General features: G+C 47.9%; 1 protein-coding gene across 2 annotated transcripts in view; it reads right to left on the reverse strand.

Moving 5' to 3' along the window:
* The window catches only part of vti1a (vesicle transport through interaction with t-SNAREs 1A), a 116288-nt gene that overhangs the window by 35902 nt on the left and 57288 nt on the right, over positions 1–23098 (reverse strand). The window contains exons 6-7 of one of the 2 annotated variants that reach the window (XM_056577037.1): positions 7203–7273; positions 5216–5277 (exon numbers count right to left, since the gene is read on the reverse strand). In XM_056577037.1, coding sequence (XP_056433012.1) covers positions 5216–5277; positions 7203–7273 — 133 coding nt within the window. Of the gene's footprint in view, positions 1–5204; positions 5278–7202; positions 7274–23098 lie in introns of both variants that reach the window. The other variant, XM_056577038.1, reaches the window with a different exon arrangement.

Genomic DNA, 23098 nt, shown 5'->3' on the forward strand with positions numbered 1-23098 from the left:
GGATGTGGGGTGATGTGGTGATGTGGCAGATTAGCTCCTCTGACTTTAAATCAGAGAACCCGTTTCCCTGACCGAGAGGCGACGTCAGGCCCAGGCGGAGGGAAACCGGGGGTTCCCTAGACTCTTATCGTGCACTGGGGGGATTTTTTCTTACAATTCTCCAAATCCCTAATTGGACTTTGACACTCGTGGACGGGAGTCATTGTCATATTGTGACTGTTAATAGCGACGCTGATTTCCGTTAACTGTCAAAGCTATTAAATGTTAATGAGACGGCTGTGCCCGTGACAATATAATTAAAACCCTCAGGAGTTCACATAATGGGCTGAATAATTCACAGGGGCGAGGACGTGAGGACGCTGAAACCACACTGCGTGCTTCTCTCGTCACCCCGTCAGGAGTGGGGGGGGGGCCTGATGTTTGAGGGACCGGCTTTTAAACATTTGACCCAGCTCGTCCATTTTCCAGACAACTCCGCCATTTTATCGGTCTCTTCTCTACACTCTGGGGCTGTCAGGTTCTGGTCGTTGGGTCCTCGGTCGGACAATCGCTGGTGTTATTTTCCGAAGAAAATAAACGCTTCTTAATCCAATATTTTCCGGGCGGGAGGGACATATGAAGACGGATGCGTTATATTTTTGAGTGATAGGCTATATTATGTTGGAAATAACATCCATTATGAATACAAATAATATTGAAGGCTCCGTCGGTTCTGTTTTGATAATCATATGGTATGAGACATACTATACGACTTAAAAGACAGGAGGTCCAAACACTTAGGTTTGGCAAACCTTAAACTGGTCCAACTGAAGGAAGACTGCTAGTCGTAACTATGCGAAATGAATTCATCTCCAAACTAATCGACACCAACTAGGATAAAAAGATGGACCAAAAGGTTTGTGAAGTGTAGAGAAAGTAAAGTATGTAGGCATACGTGAGGCATTCTTTTTTCCCACCTTATTTTTTCAACTCGTGTGTAAGGCTCGATTGGCTTTGAGTTTGAACAAATCCGAATTGGCACCTTAGCCCGAAGGGCAGCGTCATCCATTCAGAGCCATTATAATACAAATAACAAAACCTACTGTTTATCATACTGTTATCTTACACGGCAGATTTTTCATATTTATTTTGGTTGTTGAGATTGTTAAAATTGCAGTCTACCAAGATTATATTTGTTTGACTACAGCCCGACCACACTCCCTTGCTTTCTAGAAAATAAACAGAATAAGCAGTTCAGTGAATGGGAATGAAGCCTTGAAGCTCAACTACCTTTTGTTCGCCAAAGAGCTACTTGTTAAAACGGTGTGTGCTTTTATTTTGAAAGAAAAATGCTGAGAGTCATTGGGTTTTTGGAAAGACAGTGAAGTGGTGTGATTAGCAATTGTGTTGTGACCAGATTTTATGCTCTATTCATCAATTCATTCATTTAACCTTATCTCACCATTACCATGAATACAAATTACATCATGAGGTGCATCCGAGTAACAAAGCATTCAAAACATTAATATTTCAACATCAGATTACATGGATTAATTTCAATGTGACAAACATGTTTAAACAAACAAATGCTGTCCCTGATCAAGTGCAGCATAATCATAGTGTCTGCAAATATGACCTGGCACCACACATCTGTGTGACCCTTTCCGTTACAATCAATGGAACATGACCAAAACCACGACCATCCCACTACTAAAATCAAGACTTAATCAGTTATCTTACTCTACTTTATTTGACCGTAGTTATTCGTGACAAAACAACAGCTTTGCGGGAGGTGTGTCTGGTAAAGGTCTTACCGACAACAAGTGATTTTCACAGAGTCTTGAAATTAATTGGCTGTCTTGAACCTGAGCAGCAGGACTAATGAGTGTCTAATTGGTGCTCTGTGGGTGAGAGCAACCAGACAGACAGGACAGGAGCCCTGCCAGTCTAGACTGGAACCAGCAGGTCCGTGTTCACCCATCACCGCCATTAGACTCATATGGCCTTGGTGGAGGGAGACTCCTTCAACACTTTATTTAAATCATGGAACGTAAAGTTAAAGTTCATCAGAATGACCCATATTTTCCGAACATTTGAAAAGCAGTTAAGACCAAATGCCAAGGACGTTTTCTTTGGCCTGTGACCTTGTTATTTCTGAATCCTCTATCTCTACTTGGGACCGGGGGCACATCACACCAACATAAGGGATGAGGAGTAGTTCACAACATTATTCATGTAGTGCGTGCAAACATGACCTTTAAGAGACCTTTAATATCTATATTTTCTTTCTCTGAAAATGTATCAAATATCTATTGCTTTTTTGCCAGTACTCTCCTGCAACAGTATATGCATATCAACCGACCGCAAGGTTGGGAAACGGTGGTTAGGACAAACAAAAGCACCAAATACGACTACAACTAGAAAAACAAACACACAACAACTCTTAAGGACCAAAGTGATAGAGTGAGCGAGGGAGATAGAGAGCAAGAGAGAGAGCGAGAGAGCGAGAGAGCGAGAGTGCGAGAGAACGAGAGAGCGAGCGAGAGAGCGAGAGAGTGAGAGAGAGAGAGACAGAGAGCAAGAGGAGGGGGGGGTAGCGAAACTAAACAACATGGCCCTGACACCCAATATAAACACACTATTAATCATCACCGGAGCAAATCATGAAATAAACTGTGCAAACAGAAGGAATCGCCCAAACCGGGAGAGGGAGGAAGAGTAGTCTGTCTGCGGGTTGTTTTTATTCACGGTAACAAATGATTCCAGAGTCAAAGCTTCGACCCCTGAAGAAGAAAAAAAAAAAAGAAGAAAACTCAACACAAAAGACACAAAAGACATGCCAGCTTTTATTCAAACAAAGAGAGAAGAAAACTACTTTCTTATAAACCACAGAGGAGGAGGGAGGGATGCTGGGTGTGTGTGTGTGTGGGGGGGGGGGGGGGGTGGGGTTGTCGTCCGTCAAGCAGAAAGACGCGACGTTGGCGGCGGGGAGAGACGACAGGACCCCCGCTCTCATAAATCCTGATTTGAGCGGAGCGTTACACAAGAGGAGGTGAGGACCAGGGGGGGAGGGGGGGGAGGAAGTGGCGCCCCCCCCCCCCCCCCTCTCCTCTCTGATTACGTCGTCCCTTAGGGAACAAGCTGAACTTTAACATTAATAGGATAATATTGAAATAAGCGTGTGTTATTTACCGGGGCGGAGGGGGGGGGGGGGGATGATGAATGATTCCAGGACAGCTTCAGTTGACACGCCGCCGAGCGTCCGCCCCCCCCACACACCAACAATAAGCTACTAACCAACCATCCCAGCAAACAGCCCCCCCCCCAAACCCCTCTAATCAGACTTGACAAAATGGAGACATATGCAGAAATATCGGTTACAGTCGGCATCACACCTCTGTCCTGGCCGTCTGCCTTCCTCAGCCCATATCCCCGCTCTCTCCCTCGCCCCCGCCCCCGTCTCTCCGTCTCCTTTTCCCTCTCCTCTTTCTTTTCTCCTCTCTCTCTCTCTCTCTCTCCTCTCACCAATCTCTCTCTCTCTCTCTCTCTCCATCCTCTCTCCTCTCTCTCTCTCTCTCTCTCTCTCGCTCTCTCTCTCTCTCTCTCTCATCTCCTCTCCCTCCTCCTCCTCTCTCCTCTCTCCCCCCTCTCTCCTCTCCTCTCTCCTCTCTCTCTCTCCTTCCCTCTCTCTCCCTCTCTCCTCTCTCTCTCCTCTCTCTCTCTCTCTCCTCTCTCTCTCTCTCTCTCTCTCTCCCCCCCCCTCCCTCCTCCCTCCCCTCCCTCCCCTCCCTCCTCCCTCTCTCCCTCTCTCCCTCTAAGTGTCGGCCGCCCTGGAGCCGCCCTCTAAATTGTCCAGAAGCACTGAAGCATCCATTTCAATTGGTACTTCCTCCCTGGGCTGGGCTTTTCTCCTGTCATTTACATATTCCTCTTAATCAAAGCGTCGCTGCGGAAACAGGAACGTGTCGTCATGGTTCACGAGTAGACACTTTATAAAATGGAGATGTGTCGAGAAATTACGCTGTGGCTGGCTGTGTGTGTGTGTGTGTGTGTGTGTGTGTGTGTGTGTGTGTGGGGGGGGATGTGTTTGTGTGGGCATGTGTGCGTGTAATTGTCTGTGTGTGTCTTTGTCTGGATGTATAGATATACATGTATCCATCGATGCATGTGTGGACGTTTCTGTGTTTCTGTGTATGTATATGTGTTGGCGTGCGTGGGTGGGTGTGTCCATGTGTGCGTGCATAAATACGTTCCGTCTCAGAGTTTATGTCAGATAGCAGGTGGATTCGAGGGACCGGTTGGCTCGCAAACACACGCACCCACACGCACAAACGGGCACGCACGCACTCACACACACACACACACAAGAGTGAGGGCGTGCACGGCTGCGGTTACAAAGAGAGAAAATGTCTGACAAAGAGTGAGTTGGTTGATCCTTATTTAAGGGGAAAATGAATAAAGAAATACCAACCCGAAATGAGCAGGAGGAGGAAGAGGACGATGAAGATGAAGATGAAGAAGAAGAATGGAGGGGAGGAGCAGTGGGGCGTACAGAGATGACTCCGGAACCTTCTCTGAGTTCCTTTGACAGGACAAAGCCCGCCCGGTCACGGCACCAGACAGACAGCTGCAGCGCTCCCATACATGTCTGTTGTTAAACATTGTGCGGTTTGATTCGTAGTTTATCATTACAAAGAAAGCACACACACATACACACACAAACCCACACACAGATACCCCTTGTGAGGAAACGCAAGGATCAAAAGACTTAAGGTTAGTGAACCACTTTGCTGTAATTCTTTTCAAAAACTATTTTTTTCCTGGCTGTAAACAGACTGGCTGAACCCACGCGTTGAAGACATCGTGGTGGGAGGCCGGTCGGATGGTGTGATGGACTTCTGTTCAGGTGTAGCGAAGGTTATAGACAAGTTAAGCCCTTTCTCACAGTCACTGCCACTAAGGGAACACAGGCTTAGGTTCAGACAAACATTTGTAAAGGCAACCCTTAACATGAACCCTGCGAAAGGTTTCCAGCGTGGGCCAGGTGTGTGCAGGTGTAAAGGTGCCCTCTACACAGCTGACTGTGGGTCAGGTGTGGGCAGGTGTAAAGGTACCCTCTACACAGCTGACTGTGGGGTCAGCTGTGGGCAGGTGTAAAGGATTTCTGTACTGGGTTAGGCGAGGGACAGGAGTGGAAAGGTAAAGCATAGAGAGATGTGGCCTACCTGGCTCTTACCTTCTGAGCATGCCGGTGAGGATCCGCGAGCTCTTGCCCAGGTTGGCGTCCGTCTCCCTCAGCTAAGGGTAGGACGGGGGAGGGAGGGAGGGGGGAGGGAGAGGGGGAGACAAGTGTCGTCAACAACATGATTCACCATTTTTCACTTTTACAAAATCCAGTTATTCTCGTCCAAAGGAGTTCTGGGAGCCATTTTGTCCTACTGACTATGCATACTGAGCCCCCAGGTGTCAAAGCACATGCATAAGGTGAGAGAGACAGGGGGGGAGAGACTGGTACGACAGACAGGGAGAAAAAGAGACAGATAGGAGGGACGAGTTAGGGAGAGAGTGAAGACAGGTAGAGGAGAAACAGGAAGTCCGTTAGGGGAAGGGGTTGAGGAAATCACGTTGCTATCAGTTTGCTCACAAGACATCCTTTCTTTTAGTCCCTCTACAATTCTCTCCGTCTCTCTTTCAGTCCCTCTCGCTCGAACTCGCTCCCTCTGAGGTCACAGAAAAAGTTTGTTGTATCTGAAGAAGTGAGGGCTCAGGAGTGAAGGGAACAGTTGGAGAGCCTGGAGAAGGTGTCTGGTGTGTCTTCTGTGTGTCGTGTGTGTTTATATATAAACGCTGACACTGCAGGAAGAGGCGCCACTGAATTCTAACTGTTGGCACATCTCAGGTGCACAGTGGAGGAGGGTGTGTGTGTGTGTGTGTGTGTGTCTATAAGAGTGAAGGTAGGAGTGTGTATTTATGTGTTACTGTTCATACCAAAATAAATCCCTTTCTGATTCTCATTAAATCATTCCGCTTGCACACAAATGCACAAATGCACAAATACACACACACACACACACACACACACACGCACACACACACCTTGTCCTTTTGCTATACTTCCTGCCTTTTTAACTCTCCGTCTCCCTCCACATCTCTAGCTTTTTTCCATCTCCCTCTCAAGAGGAGAAGACTAGTGTAAATCCTTTCTGTGCAAACTACTTCCAAAAAGAACATCTCGATATTCCCTTCCTTCATATTTCTTATCATAGCTCATAAGTCTACTTTCATTAAAAACATGTGTGACATCCCTTGATGATAAAACAGCTGTGCAAGGACAAAGGAACGCGTGGAATCCTTATGAACACATGAATGGCGGGGGTGTGTTTTTCTGGAGGAGGCCAGGAAGTGCAGAGGGTGCAGTTGCCTGTGTCAGCCTATGGGGGCGCTGTGGAGAGGTGTCAACCCGCTTCCTTCAGACCCCCAGTCCTAACCCCCAGCTCTCACACATCAGAGAAGAAAAATAAATAAAAGGCCACACACCCCTCCCGCTGAGAGCAAAGTGATAGCGAGAGGGGACTGTGTGTTTGTGGGGGGGTGAGGGAAATATTGATGTTTACTCTTCCGCCTGTTTGTTTATCTTTCATGCAAAGAGGATCTCAGACCTCTTTCATGGCCTCCGTCATTCCATGCCTGTCCCGTCTCTCTGTCCGTCCATCTTCCTTCCTCTCTCTCCATCTCCCCCTCTACCTCACTGTCTGTCTGACTTTTTGTATTCCCTCATTCTGTCTTCCTCTCCCTATGTCTCTTGACGACTATTTATTTATCCATTAGTGATTAGACTGTTCATTTTTCTGCATTGATATTACTTTGATATCAGCTATGCTTTGACAGAATTAAAATTTGTATTATTTCATGCCAATAAAGCTATTTAATCGTTGTCAAAACAGAGAGCTCTCGGCAGACTGGGGCTGTGTGTGTGTGTGTGTGTGTGTGTGTGTGTGTGTGTGTGTGTGTGTGTGTGTGTGTGTGTGGTGTGTGTGGTGTGTGTGTGTGTGTGTGTGTGTGTGTGTGTGTGTGTGTGTGTTTGTTGGTAGGTGAGAGAGCCCATGCCCAGGTGTGTGTATGCGTGAGAGATTGAGTCTGTGGGAATGAGTGAGTGAGTGAGTGAGTGCGTGTGCATGCGTGTGTGCGGATGCGTGTGTGTGTGTGCGTGTGAATGTCCTCACCCTCTCTCTAGCTCTCTGGATCTTCTCGCGGTCAGTGTTCAGGTTGGACAGCATCTCCTGACCGATTTGCTCTGTGAGAAACAAACAAACGGACACAGCATTAATGATGTACCGATCTCAAGGTGCAGCCGGTCAGGTCAACAGAAGAAAGTGCCAGCAATGCTCGTCGTCAACATGTTTTATCCAACTTCTACCATGCACACACACACACACACACACACACACACACACAGACACAGACACAGACACAGACACAGACACACACAGACACAGACACACACACACACACACACACACACAGACACCGTCCCGCCGTCATTAGTTTCTAATCATGGATGCGACACATTGAGGGATCTCCAGATTAAACGGAGCAGTCAGACAGCGAAGTGACAAACAGGACGTATTACAGGGATATTAGAGGTTGGACGCAGGTATTAATAACCGGAACAACACTTGTATTAACGACCGGCCACCCTGGCGCCCGGGCCGACAGTGAGTCGTAGGGTAAATGTTGTGTTAAAGAGCTAAGCACACCTATCAGTCTCTGTCCCCCGCGAGGACGGCGGCCAAGGAGTAAATGACTACCGCGACACCGAGACGGCGGTGTGCGTTTGTGTGTGTTTAGGGGTGAGGGTGTGTGTTTTGGAGGGGGGTTGACTGTATTGTTTTTAATCAAGCTTACAAAATGTTCGTGTCATGTGATGTTTCTAGATTATAATCTAACGAGCAGAACAGCGTTACACCATCCCGAGAAAGTCCTGCCCAAGGAGCCCAGACGGAGGATTGTTTACTGGCGGTGGTGGTAACTCCCATGATGCATCACTCCCTCCCTAACCTACTGCTCCTAGCTTCCACTACGTCCTAATCGTCAATCTTCTCCATCTGAGGGGCTTCACCTCCCAACAGTTCATCTCCCATCCCCATCCGTCTTACTCTCGGCATCCCCGCGACCCAATGATCTCTGAAGGCGTCCATTAGGGTTGCTCTTTGTTTTGGTGAAACCACAACGCCGGGGGAAAGGAGGCAGATGTAATCCAGAGCGAAAATAAAACCGGGAGGAAACAATGAAATACAACAGTGTTTGAGGCTGAATTTACCTGAATGACAGCATGCATGCTGATAATCTCAGAGTGGTTTGATTTGTATTTAATTAGTAGTTCTAATACAAGGGTTCCTCTATAGTCAATTTATTTAACTGCTCTGCCTAAAATGCTATTGAACAAGATGTTCTCTGACCGGTGGAATTTCACAAATATGTCCAGCAAAAATGAATAACCATGTTTCCTTCAGGATGAAGGAAACATTCTCTGCAGTTCCAAATATGGGTGGAGAGGATAAATAATTTCCTATTAATCCTCCTCAAACGTTCCTCGTTAGCGTGGAAAATATTCCTCCTGTTTGAGCGGCTATTAACAATTTAAATGACCCTGGCTCAGAGGCCTCGCTCCGTCTCGCTAAACTACTAAAATACACATCCCCAAAGGTCCGTTTAACAAGCCCATTACTGCATTACGCCACGCCCGCACCAGCCCTGGACTGTTTAACTCTCCCCTAATGTACCAGCACATAATAATTAGTGTTGGAAAGTTAGGGGAATAAGTCAAGTACGACGGAAACACAGCGCCTGAATTAAGACATTACATCAAGCCAGTGTTCAGCCACACGTTGTGCTGCTGTTGAATAGCACGACGCTTCACACCCTGATTGGAAAAATAATGATTTAAAATGGCCGTGACGTTCACACGGAAGAACCCAGGCGGCCACTCGGATTGACCTTTGCGTTCCACTTCCCTGTGTCCGGTGACCTTTGGCTTGTGTTTCTCAAGGCGTATGGTCGAGTCATGACAAAGATTGCCATTTGAGAAGAAGCCTTTAATAATAAGAAGTGAAACCAGTACCCATCCAGCCTTTCAAATAGGCCTAACAAAATGTAATACATTGAGACGTGAGCGGATATGCTGCCATATCGTCAGTCACAATGCAATCCTGGCCACTGAGGAAACGTTTTCACCATGACCTCCAAGCCTACTGCCTGATGTAAAGGTAAAAGTAGGTTGGCTACCATCTAGTGTAATTGTGTGGAAGTAAAACCGAGCTCAGATCATTCAATGGTTATTCATTAATCCGAGATGGGAATTTCAGGGTTAACAGCAGAAAGGACAGCGATAGACATTTCAAGAGATCGACGAATGTATGTCCATGTAGTACATGCAAGCTTGTACGGATACACTTGACTGTAAATAGATTGTTCTGTAAACAGCAGGGGACTGGGAGAAAGGCTGAGGGATGAAACACAACGACTGCCCGTCTGTACGTTGTAGTGAGGACATCTGAACAGATCTACCGTGAGCTATCGGGTTCAGCCGCGAACACACATACCCCACTCATCTCACCGTATTTCCTACTCACTCAAACCTTATCCGAGTATTGATCGGATGTTGATCCGCGTGCATCAGAACAAGCTATATAAAGGGTTGGTCCTCAATAACTAGGGTGGTTTACAATATTATCTTTTCATTAACACCGACTAATGGGTCGGGAACTCAAGGCTGATGCCCATACATTACTCATCATGAACAGCAAAGTCCATTATTTACAGTCCAGGCAGTACTGACGTACAATCAATTGTCCTCTCCATTAGAGACCTGCATCATGCCTCAATCTTTTTCTTTGCTACCGATGTGTTTTGTGGACAGAATCATTATTATTATGGACTTATTTTTTATGTCAATAAATAATGCTTAAAATAATCCACAAATAATAATTAAAAAATTAACTTATTACAGATTTATGTTTAAAATGTAAAATTTGCAGAACATATAGACTGCTTTACACAATACACATAATTAACAATTACTAAATCTGGATTTATGTTTAATACTTGATTACTTTCACTGATAATTTAGGTCTGGAATATCTGATGTGGCTACAGTAATGACAGAGACTCATCTCTAATGACCACCAATGGCGGCTCTTCATGTTCCATGTTTGACGATATCTCACACAAGCGTTTCAGCACTGCAGTTTTGTATGCATCAAGTCATCCAGTTGGCCCGACGCAGTAAGCCCCACCCTCACCCCGACGACGAGGCCAGTCAGAGGGCCAAACAGTCTTCCCTATGACCCTCCCCGGCCGGCCGACCGGCCTCCCTCCCTCCCTCCCTCCCTCCCTCCCTCCCTCCCTCCACGGCCCTATCATAATTGGACACATCATCAATTTTACAGGAGATGTTTGAGAGCGGGGTCCGTGTGGCTCCTCGGCCCCTATCCACCTCCCTGCTCTCATCCTGCTCTTCCTCCTCCTCCTCCACCTCCTCCTCTTCTTCCCCAGAGCGATAAGAGGGAGAGAGACACAGAGAACGAGAGAGACACAGAGAGAGGAGCTGCAGGAGCTGACATCGCTCGCTCCCAGGGCGGGAGAGACCGCGTTTTGAAGGTTACCACACACACTTCTGTCCGGACATAGTGCTCGCACACACACTCCCACACACACACACACATCAACGAAAGAGAGACGCAGCCCGGGGAAGCGTTCCCTGGCGGGTAGGTACAACACACACACACTATCTAACACGAGCGCGCACACACACGCACACACACAGCACCACAGTCAACTTCCACGGGACTCCCAGGTGAACAAAGTTAGCCGTCTTTGAACACTTTCCCACCGAGGGGCTTTTCCTGTTTTGCTGCGAGGGCTTTGGGTCTGCAGCCGGGTGACATTCTGTCATCACCGCAATCAAAGGCCCCGAGCCTCGCAGGGATGCCGGTGGTAGCGCTACACGCCCAGGGGCCATGCGGCCAGCGTCTCCCCGACGTCACACCTCTGCCACACGGCGCCGCGCTACAACTGCTGATGAAGAGGAGCCAACCGCCTGGGCGCTAGGGGGGACGGGGGAGGTGGAGACGGGGGTTGGTGGTGGTGCTGCTGAAGGTGGAGGTACAAAGGGGCTGGTGGTGGTGGAGGAGGTGAGCGGGCGGAGCAGTGCGCTGAGAGGTCGATGTGGGCTATGAGAGTCTGCTATGAGGCTGACGCCACCACTGTGGGGTTGTGTGTGAACCGCCAGCTATAGGCCGGCTGGGCAGGAACACGGCGGATGGGAAGGGTCCGGATAGGTTGTGTGTAGGACACTGGAGGCCCTCCCAACCCCTCCAGTGTGTTGCTCTGGATTTAAGTGTACAATAAATTAAAGTAGATCTAATCAAGACATGATAGAATCAGTTTGGTTCCCTATTGAGTCGTGGTTTAATACTGTACAGTCCTGTCTAAAAAAATACATAATTACAGCAAACCTTCAAGAGCTAGTCGGGATGAACCCCGGTAGTATTTTGAGCAGGCAGTACTGTGGACGGCTGGGTTCGGACCCCGTGTGCCATGTGAGCAGCAGTAGCAGCAGTGGTAGGCAGCAACAGAGGATCTCCCGGCCCTCTCTCCCCCCTCCGTCAGCGGGTGTTTTATTCCTCTGCCTCGCCCCTGACCCTCCACCCGCTCCCACTCTGACAAATCACTTCTGATTAAGACGGATCTCTGTGAGTGCAGCCTATTCATCATCCCGCACAACAGATCCCCTCTCCTCCCACCGCCCTCCGCCTAGAACATCTCACCATCCTCTCCTAACCTTCATCCTCTCCTCCCCTAATGTCTTCTTCCCTCCTTCTCCCTCCTCCTCTTCTTCATCCTCCTCCCTCTCCCCTCTCCTTCTCCTCCACTTCCTCCTCCTCCCCCCTCCCCCTCTCCAGCTCCTCCCTCCCCCTCATCCTCCTCTCCAGCTCTTCCTCCTCCTCCTCTTCCTCCTCCTCCCTCCTCCTCCTCCTCCCCTCCTTCTCCCTCCCCCTCCTCCTTCTCCCTCCTCCTCCTCTTCCCCTCCTCCTCCTCCCCTCCTTCTCCCTCCCCCTCCTCCTCCTCCTCTTCCTCCTCCTCCTCCTCCTCCTCCTCCTCCTCCTCCCTCCCCCTCCTCCTCCTCCTCCTCCTCCCTCCTCCTCCTCCTCCAGGCTGGATCAGCCTTGTGGTAGTAAGCGGCTGATTACAGAGGCTCTGCGTTGGGGGGGGGGGGGGAGGAGCAGGCCGTCTGGTGGATGATGAGGCGATGGTTTAATCGGTACGAACGACGGCGGGCCGAGGAGGATCGCCCCGGCGCTAATAGAAGCGTTTGTTTAAGGCTGAGGTTTGAGTGCTGCCCTGCCCTCGTACGTTTCCAACAATCCCACCTTCCCCCCTCGTCCCCTTCAACTCCAAGTATTACTCCTGTCTTACTGTCTGGGTTTGTGCGGCGAGGGGAACCTAACGACTGAATAGAGAGGGTTTGGCGGCGGAGCTCTTTGACACGGCGAACAAGACGACCATCGCATCTGATCTGCTCGTACCGGCTTCAACTGGTTGGGCGGCGAGACATGTAGAGAGGGAAGGAACGAGGTGCAATATGACTTAAATAGGCGGCAGGATATTGAACTGTGGGAGCCTCACACATCAGAGCGTGACGCCAGTCAGAGTGCTTTTGGGGTACGGGTTTTAAATATTCCACATTACAATTAACCCTGAACCTGATCCTGAACGCCAAACCATTTGGTGACTAGGTGGAGGTGCGAGGGGAGGGGGGGGTTCTTGTCAGCAAATTGCCTGGACTTAATCAACCAGTCTTACTGAAGCATCCAAATGAAAACTAATATGCATTGGGGTGCTGGGGCCCCGCAACCACTCAATACGCTCCTCCAACCCCCCATACAAGCAACACTTTGTGGGTAAACAAAAAAAAAAAAGGCACCACTTTGCATGGTCTTCAATTAAAATGGAAAACAAGAGTGCATTCTCCATAGACGGCTGCCCGGCTCACACCTCAGCTCCGAGAGGAGGGACGCTGGTCAATTGGAAGGCGAAAGAATATATATCTGATCCGACTGATTTATTCCATTCCCCTTCTCTGTTCAATTAACCTATTCACCGGCATAACCTCGCTGTCCTGAAGTCCACACAAGTGGAGAATTTAGATTTGCTTCCCGCCTCGTGTTTTATTAATACAGAGCGCGTTCCTACAAGGCCCCGTCGCCACCTAAAACAAAACCCATGGACGGATAGAAAGTCCTGCTGGAGTCCAAATATTGAGCAACGGAAACACTTTCCTCACACAGATGCTGTAGATGGACGACGGTTTGAAATGAGCGGAAGGAGAGAGAGAGAGAGCGAGAGAGTGAGTGAGTGAGTGAGTAATAGCGAAAGAGAGGGAGATAACTTGTCATTCTCCTGGCCCGGTAGAGTTTAAGAGTGGTAATCATCACATTACTTTAGATTAAAGGCTTCTCGCGTCTCTAATCAGAAAGTTGACGGGCAGATCAAAGACCACAACGCTAATTTATTGCCTTTTAATTATCGGTACAACAGCCCACCTCGGGCCTCTCTTCATGCCCATCTCCTCAAACTCCCGCAAAGCCAGATCTGTCGAACCCAAATCATTTTACCTTCATTAGCACGGGCACACACACACACACACACACACACACACACACACACACACACACACACACACACACACACACACACACACACACACACACACACACACACACACACATTTATATATAAACACGCACTGGTTAATGTAGAGGGGGTTTAGAGAGTGTGGAACCCCTTAATTATGTTTGTCAAGCCGTGGCGCGGCGGCCCTCATTATCGTCCTCTGACGATGTCCGCACCATTTAGCACTCTTCAACACCTCATGATTATAAGACATTTTGGCTTTTTTTAATAAATTAATCACTTGTTAATTGTGCTTTGCTGCAGATCCTCCCCCACCCGCTCCAAACATCCCCACTACCCATCGTTCAATGGATGTCTGAGCGCCTAAAAAGTGAAATGGTACGTGGGAGCCGTCTGAACTACCTACAGAAAGACATCTAGACTGCCTTCATCAGCACTTGATCACAACACACCCGTTTCAACGGATGAACGTTCTCTACCTGCTTCTGGCCAGCTGCTCCTGTCCATGTGGCTACCACGTTAAACAACAAACAAACAAACACTAATCAAAGACACACACTCACGCAAAATATGAACGACAACTTTGCGGGGACCAGCATCCTTAGAAGGACCAACACTTCACATAGGTCCTCAAAAATCCCAAAACGTTCCTTCAAGTTGTTGAGTTTCCTAAATTGACTTGGGTCCAACTCCCGTTCCCTCCGTTTCCGTCGACGATAAAAGGATAGCCTTTGTTGAGCCGCATTAGCAGCTAGCCAAAACTAAAACAGGAGCTAATGTGAAAACAAACAAGGAATCTGCAGGGCTGCAGAACTGTCGACTGTCATTTAGTGACGCTGAAGATGCAGGCCTGGAAACACCTACATCAAACAGCAGGGAGATTGGAACGGCTTGGCGCGCTAAGAGTGGTGGCGCCAACGGGATCTGACAGTTTGGAGAGACTAAAAGAATCTTTCCTCCTAACTTTAAATTCATTAATACTCATCAGCAGTGTGTGTGTGTGTGTGTGTGGTGGTGTGTGTTTGTGTGTGTGTGGGTGTTGTGGGTGGTGTGGGTGTGTGTGTGTGGTGGCGGTGTGTGTGTGTGTGTGTGTGTATCCTCATGAGGATGCGTAAGGTTCTATGTAGTAGACCAGCCCAGTGCTGTTTGATAAAGCTGATTATTTAATTATTGAAGATAAATTGTTAACTGTTGATGACTGTTCATTGTATGACTTATGTTGTATAGTGTGCGTATGCCACTGTGTTGCCGTAAAAAAAGAAATTAATTTCAAAACAAAGGGAATCATGAATGAATGAGGGGATAGAGTGAAATAAAACAACATTGATCATGGAAGAAAGTAGATTAGCGCAAACGAGGGAACGAGGGAAAAGCCAGTTGGGAGGAACCCCAAAGTGTTATGACAGTTGACATCAAAACAAAGTACGCTGATAATGTAATGACAAATGACAAGATGTAAACACACAGCGCATTAAATCATTCACATGTCATTTAACAGAGAGCTTCACAATTTCAGTTAGTACACTACTTAATCTCTGAAAAACAAAGCCTGACACCAAAATGATGGCAGTTGTGGCCCCTAAAAGGAAGAGAGAGATTAAAGAAAAAAAGAAAGGATTGTCTCAAGCTGACAAAAACCTTCCTTTAATATACAGACATCCTAAGAGGCTTATTAAAACATACATTTAATTCACCTTAAAGGGGAATCGTCCCACTCAATTTTCTATTCTTAAAAGACTACTGCCTCATGAGTTTCCGAAAAAGATCGGTCCAATTAAAAGAAAAAAAAAGTGGAAATGAGTTGATGTTTTTTTAAACAAGCATATAAAGCAGTGCCTGGTTATGTTACAAAGAGTGGCGCGCTTTTCCCTTTAACTGACCTTGGCCGATGCTCACCAAATAAACAAAAATATGGCATGACACAAAGTGTGGCATAAAGTGTGAGGTGCGTTTGTCTGAAATGTTCCTCACGTTGAACAACAGCTCGACAGTACACTATGTTATTGTGCTTGCCCTGTAACAACGAAACAGAAACACAAGGCAATGCCAGCACAAAGTCCTTGTTGTTCTTTGGGTTTATTACCATCATGCGTCTCTGCTCTGAAAGAGAAATAGTGTTGCCATTATCTGCAGGGATCGGAGGCATGGAGTGGTCTTCACAAAAGAGACACACACACACCAAGTCCCTCATTAAAGAGCAGAGCGGCCGAAGCAGATGAAGGCCACTTATTGTCATCTGGCCGCGTTGTCAGCCGGGAGCGTCCATCCGAAACACAAGCGCCACGTGTGTGATCGTTTGTCAACGCATTCTTTACATTGCTTTCCAGACAAGGAATATAACACCCAAGCTTACCAACCGACACACAGAAATTGGTGTTTTCTTAGCAGACATATCTTTCCATAAAATGCCACAGCCAATGGGGAACAATCGGGTTGTTTGACATTTCAGACGTTGGGCGTCAAACCTCGGCAGGAAGTTAAATTAACAGCACACTTGTGTGGTTGAATAGCTTTGGGCTCCTTGGCTAACGGACCAATCAACAGTCGACTGGAAAGGAATAATAGGAATCCAAACCCGGTAGCAGACGTTCACGATCTGTTCGTCACGATACAAACGTCACACCTGATTAACACACCTTGGAATGGGACACATCACCTGAAACATCTCCGGCGTGGAGGTCCAGGGAGACGTTGGATCTTTAAAACGCCGTGCATCACTGTCTGGGTGTCACCACGAGCGTCACATTATCTCCAAAACAGCTCTGACTGAAGCCGTCACCATCCCCCCGCCACCCTCTTCCCTGCTAATGAAGCATATCTAACTTTTCAGACATGGCAGAACTAATTTAATCTACCTTTCGAACGGGCCTCGGAGGCATCTAATTAATTATTCATTATGAACATGATATTATAACTCAATTGTCATCTCGCTGGATGGCCTTCGCTCTAAACCAGCCCCCTCGGACCCCTCCCTCCCTGTGTCTCAGTCTTTTGTCTTGTGGCGCCTTTCCTTTGCACCTCGTTCCTTATTGCTCTTAATCTACATAACCGAGCGCAGGACGCTGTCATCGTAGCCGCGGAAAACAAAATCATTCGCTTTTTTTCTGTTTTTGAAGTGAAGGAGGTGGTGGAGGGGGTTGGGGTGGAAGGGGGGTGGGGGTGGTGGAGGAGGAGGAGGTGGTGATGGCGGAAGCAGCGGATGGCAGGTGTCAAGGGAGAAGGAGGAGGGGCAATGGGGAGATGAGATGGGAGCCTCCCTATGGGTTTGCGTGTTGTACTGTGACTAGGCCCCGCTGTGACTGGGAACAGTGGTTAAGAGAGAGGCAGGGAGAAAAGAAAGACATCATGTCTGCAATAACCACCACCTCCTATTTGCCCCGCCTGCATTATGCATGTTCTCTAGTGAAGCCTTCATGTCTGAATGTTTTCTTGATGACTGGTTGGTCAGCGGGGAGGAAGCTATATTTCCCTATTCACGTACACCAGGGTTGATCTTAACCTAGAGTCATTTTCCCGCTACCAAGCAAACACGGTGACGCTGGGCAACCTTGTAGCGATTGACAGACACGGCGGTGGAAAGGTGTGGTTCCTGCACGCATGAAGAAGACAATATCTTCTACCTGCATTTGGATAGCTAGCACAGAGGGGGAACAAAATAATTGAGATAGCTAAGCTATCGCAGAGAGATTACAGCTGGACGTAGATAGCTGAAACATATGCGAATCAACCGGATGGAGCTAGCTCGTGCAGCAGGGGTATGAGTACCATGCAGCTACCTTGCAAAGAAAGGAAAGAAATGGATGAAGCTGAATTACAAATGTACCTGGCATGCACAGATGGTAAATCAACTAATGTAGCGAGGTAGCACAAGGAGATACATCTCTAGATGTAGTTAGCACACAATCTGCTACCACAGAGGGGTACAAATATGCAGATTCCCAAGGAAGCATGCAGGTGTTTGGCGTCTGAGCAGATCACCATGTACTCACCCTTATGCTAACAGGAGAGAAAATGTCACTCATCTTTCTCCAAACCATAGTAGTATCACTTTTATAGAAAACAGTTTCTTTATAGAACACTTTGATCGCAAATATCAGCGGAAAATAAGCTTAGTTGTGGCCACAATTTTTTTTATGTTTGCCCCCAAGTAAGCTTTAGTATGAATTAACATCAGAATACTTACATGCATTAAGTCTTTCCTATATTTAAAAACATGTTAAATATATATATGGAGAGCTCTCTTTCAATAGTTCAGTTTCAGGTGTGGACACTTTTTTTTGAAAGTCTGCGAAGGTACTTTGAAGACTTAACCTAATCAAACAACTCTATTTCTTTCACAAGTTTGTCAAAAGCAAGAGAACAAAAATGTGAACATGATCACTCTCTATTCAAGAACTTTCAATCGCTGATCCTTTTGACGGAGACAATTCGTCCCTAGCAACCTCAGTTCTTTATTTTACTTTTTCAATTATTATTCTGAGCCATCTCTCCTTTCAAGGTTTGTTGACAGACCACTGCAAAGAGGTGTCTTTCATTTAGAGTAGCGGATTAGAATGACAGGGGTATGTCTTGTACTAGACGATGATTCTAGGTTTTTCGGAGCGCCGGAAAGAAGTTAAAAGCCGATGTTGACCTTAGCGCCGGCAACAAACAAACAGGAAAACGAATCTTTGCGCACTGCCAACGTCGTGTGTCAGTCAACGCCATGTATCACAAAACTCTATGTTAGTTTATTCAGGTAAGAGTGTTAATCTGCTCATCACCGGTTGTCTTGTGCGTCTTTCAAAAGACGTCACATGTTACAAAGCGCCACTCTTCCACTTTGGGCTCTTCCATCATAAAGACAATAGAAAAAAAAAAAGGTCCAATCAAGAACGTTCCCTGGGCGGGGGCGGGTCCGAAAGAGTTAACCACGACCCGCCGCAGACAGCTCCAAGTCGGAGCTCCGACCACCCCAGCGATATGAGCTGTGACAGGGGGCAGCCCGGCCGCGTGCCACCCCGCTGATTGTAATTGAGGTCGACGCGTGACATCCCCCGCCACGCGACCCCCCCCCCCCGATGCCGGTCTTGGGGCACGAGGGGTAGGCGTTGGCGGTGGCGACGACGACGGGGGGATGGATGGAGGGGACAGTGGCACCGGGTCACGGCCCGGCACGGCCATGACGGGGCACCCCCGGGGGCGTCGACCCGGTGGCTCCCCGTCCTCGCCAGCCCGCCGCCTCACCTCTGTCACCAGGCATCTCCGGGGCTAACGAGAAGGGCTGACCAGACTGCTTAACGATTCCGCCACATCCGATGGCAGGGCGGAGGGTCTCTCTCTCTCTCTCTCTCTCTCTCTCTCTCTCTCTCTCTCTCTCTCTCTCTCCCTCCCTCTCTCCCTCTCTCCCTCTCTCCCTCTCTCTCTCTCTCTCTCTCTCTCTCTCTCTCTCCCTCCCTCTCTCCCTCTCTCCCTCTCTCCCTCTCTCTCTCTCTCTCTCTCTCTCTCTCTCTCTCCTTGGAGACCTTTGGCAGATCACATGTCAGCCGAGGGAGTCACGCGCTCATCAGCGGGGGACACCTGGGAGGTATGATGTGGGAGATAAAAAGCGCTGCTTTGTCCTCACGGAGAAGGATAAAGGACAAAGACTCTGTCGCAACTTTTGAGGGTGTTAACTTTGACTGCATTGTGATAGATATACTGCGGGACGGCATCAAAGCCATGCCACATATTACGCTTGCATAGCACTTAGGGGAAAGGCACTTAAATCATTACACTGATGGTCATGTGATAGTGTGTTTTTTTGTGTCTTTTTGCTTCTCAGGGTAAACTAAAATAAAGAAAGGAATGGAGATGAAGAAAGTGGAAATTCATGACAGGGAGGGACAGACAGAAAGACAGGAAATATGCAGCTGGGATCAAAGCGAGGGAGGAAGAGGTAGAGAAAGAGGACGAGAGAGAGGGCGGGAGCAATGGGGATGCGAGTAAAAATCCTCCCTGTTAGAATCCCAAGCTACAAATGAAACTGAGGCCCACAAGTGAGGCGAGGGGGCTCCGGGGGCCCGATGGTACCCAGTACCAGATACATAATTAAACAAACCGCGAGAGCGAGCGTGTTATTATCAATGTTTTCATTAGACGGAGTTAACGCCTTCTGTCTCCCGCAAGACCAACAGGACCAGGGTGGAGGATGTTGCCTATTAGGGTCTAGAGGGGGCGTCAGGAACAGCTTACTTCAGTTCTGAGTCTACATTATTCCACTCTGGACATGATGTTCCCCATATTTAGAAAAATAGAGAGACTTCCTCACATCTCGGATGTGAGGGCTACAAAAACAAGCCTGCGCGGCCCTCTCCTCCTCATCAGACTGCCTCCCATTTCCCCAAATCCCGTCTTAAATTAGCCAGGGTTTTTTAAGATCAGGGGCTGTTTTTTAGGCTATGAAATATGGATTAAATGAAGAGGAAGTGAGTCCTAATGAGCTCCCTGGGCTACAGCAGGGACCGCCAGGAGAGGGAGCGGGGAGGCGAGCGCAGCCTTTGAGGAGGAAGAAGGGAGTTCGAGCCATGCCCGGAGTATGCCAGGCCTCTCTCTCCTGGCTGTGGCTTCACTTGGCGCCCGCGGCGCCCGTGGCACCTGGGCTCCCGCCCGGACACTGCCGTGCCAAAGGGGAGCAGAAGCAGGACGGAAAGTTGCAGTCGCACCTTCAATACTTGGGATACTTCGGCCGGCCATCTTGTTTCTTTTTCTTTATGTGTAGCTGCTCCACATCCTGTGAGCCACATCGGTGTGATTCAAGGGACAAGGGCGGTTATGTCTTGTCTTTTATCTGGCTTTATGTTGACAAGTTGAATGTACTGTATGTATGAAATGAGCGATGCAAATAAAATTGCAGAAGCGTATTTGAAAACTGTTTCTAAATATGGTCGTTTCTTTTGGTCTTCGTTCATCAAATTAAAATACTTGAAAACAAATGATATTTAGATCAAAGGTGGGTGAATATAGAATTGGTCACATACTCCACAGTAACCTGGTTTTAACTGTTATTCCCTACTCCAGTCAAACTGCAGATGACCCTTGTCTAGTCTAAACCCCTGCCAAACTAAATACCTGTACTGTGAAATATACTTAGGCAGTTTTAGGTTTGGGCAGCTGAGTCTCTATATGAGCCAAAATGTGCCGATAATCACCACTTACTGCCGACTGGTACTTTTCAATTTCAGCATCTCCACAATACACACATGAGCTCAGACACACACACACACACACAGGGCCAATTAGAGGCTGGAAACAAAGAGGATCGGGGACGGAGGAGAAGAGCAAAGTCCGGCCCTGATGAGTTGCCAGGGCGATGACAACGCAGCGTGTGCACGGCATCACGGCCCAGGGAACAAAAAACAACTTATTGAGTTAGGGGGAGGGGGAGACCGAGAGAGAGGGGAGTGAGGGGGGGAAAGAAAGAAAGAAAGAAAGAAAGAAAGAAAGAAAGAAAGAAAGAAAGAAAGAAAGAAAGAAAGAAAGAAAGGGATAGAGATAAAAAAGAGAAAAAAGAGAGAGAAGAGAAAGAAAAAGAGAAAGAGAGAGGGAGCGAGAGAGAGAGCGAGAGAGAGACAGGTAGAGAGAGAGAGAGAGAGAGAGAGAGAGAGAGAGAGAGAGAGAGAGAGAGACAGGTAGAGACAGGTAGAGAGAGAGAGAGAGAGAGAGAGAGAGAGAGAGAGAGAGAGAGAGAGAGAGAGAGAGAGAGAGAGACATTAATTGCCGCTTCATCACTTTCACTCAAGTTATATGATTTGATCTCATGTTTAGACCCCAGCTAAATACTAAACCTCAAGTACTGTATTATTGGGAAGGAGAAAAAGTGTGTGTGACAGTGGTCTGAACATTCCTTCACTGCACCTATTGCCAACCTGAGAAGCCCTCTGGACGTCTGTCACTATAAACAGACAAACCCACCGCTCTGACTGGTCAGCCCACGCACGCCTTCGCACACACACACGCACGCTTGCGCCTAAACACACACAGGAGCTTCAAACATAACAAACAAAAAAATAACCAGCACACTTCATTCTCATTCCAACGGATCTGATTGGCCGAGCCACCTCTAACTCAGAGTAATGAGTTTGGTCGGTCCAGGATCAATCCGGTACCGGCACCAATCAGCAGGACCTGACGTAGCAGAGAAATGACCCGCACTCCAGATAGACGGGACGAGGGCGGGGGGGTGACGGTGTGTGATTCTAGGACACGGTGTCACACTGACAGCCCAATAGAGTAGAGCCAGCAGGCCTCATTAGTACCGCTCACACACACACACACACACACACACACACACACACACACACACACACACACACACACACACACACACACACACACACACACACACACACACACACACACACACACACACACACACACACACACTTCATCATGTTCAAGCTTGTAAGCATATATGGATATGCAGCACTTGTACAATCAATTTCGAGTTAAGTGCGGTGCAAATGGTGCGTGTGTGATTTGTGGATATTTAGACACAAAGAAAGCAGGCCTGAAAAACTTGGACAGCCTGTTTTATAAGGCAGGTCACTCAGACAGAAGCAAGCCTATGTGGTTATATGCGAGGACATGAGAGTATGAGAGGCTATATCACGCGAAGGGAGAGACTCCCACACAACATTCACAGACAAAACATGGTTTTTTTCCAGAAGAAGTGAATTGCATGAAGGATCTGATGGGTTTAAATGAGTGTCGTTAGTTACCCAATGCCAAATCGTATTGCGATAGGTAAAAACCTGTACTGCTTGGTGAAAGCTGTGATATGTCATCAGCACGTCATCAGACACACGCACACACACACACACACACACACACACACACACACACACACACACACACACACACACACACACACACACACACACACACACAGCCATGTCTCCCTCTGCTTAATAAGCCGTGTCAAACTCCCGCTCCGACGGTAGTCATTGGACTAAACAACAGATGAGTTCCAATATGAGATTAAATAATTAAGCAGCTCATTTCCAAAGTCTGCCTGACCCGCCCCTCCACCCCGAAAGACAGACGTGTCCTGCGTTACAAGTCCCCGGACTACAACACACTGCGAGGTCAGGTTCCCACCTAGAGGTGAGAGACCACAAGACCTCCCCCCCCTTTCCTCACACCCCCCCCCCCCCCCCTCGTACCGAAAAAAATAAAAAGAAGTCCAGAATAAGAAAGCGTCTTGCCCTAATTAGAATACCAAACAGAAGGCGCTGGTTTTCATACACTATACCACACCTTGGCTGTACCCCACATATAATGTATAATGTATACCTCGCTCGCCCGCGCCACAAAAATATATGTACATATTCCAAAACAATGAGCCGGTACACAAGTGCATGTAGAGAGTGTGTGTGTGTGTGTGTGTGTGTGTGTGTGTGTGTGT

This window comes from Gadus chalcogrammus, chromosome 18, assembly GCF_026213295.1.
Source record: "Gadus chalcogrammus isolate NIFS_2021 chromosome 18, NIFS_Gcha_1.0, whole genome shotgun sequence".
NCBI classification, from domain to species: Eukaryota; Metazoa; Chordata; class Actinopteri; order Gadiformes; family Gadidae; genus Gadus; species Gadus chalcogrammus.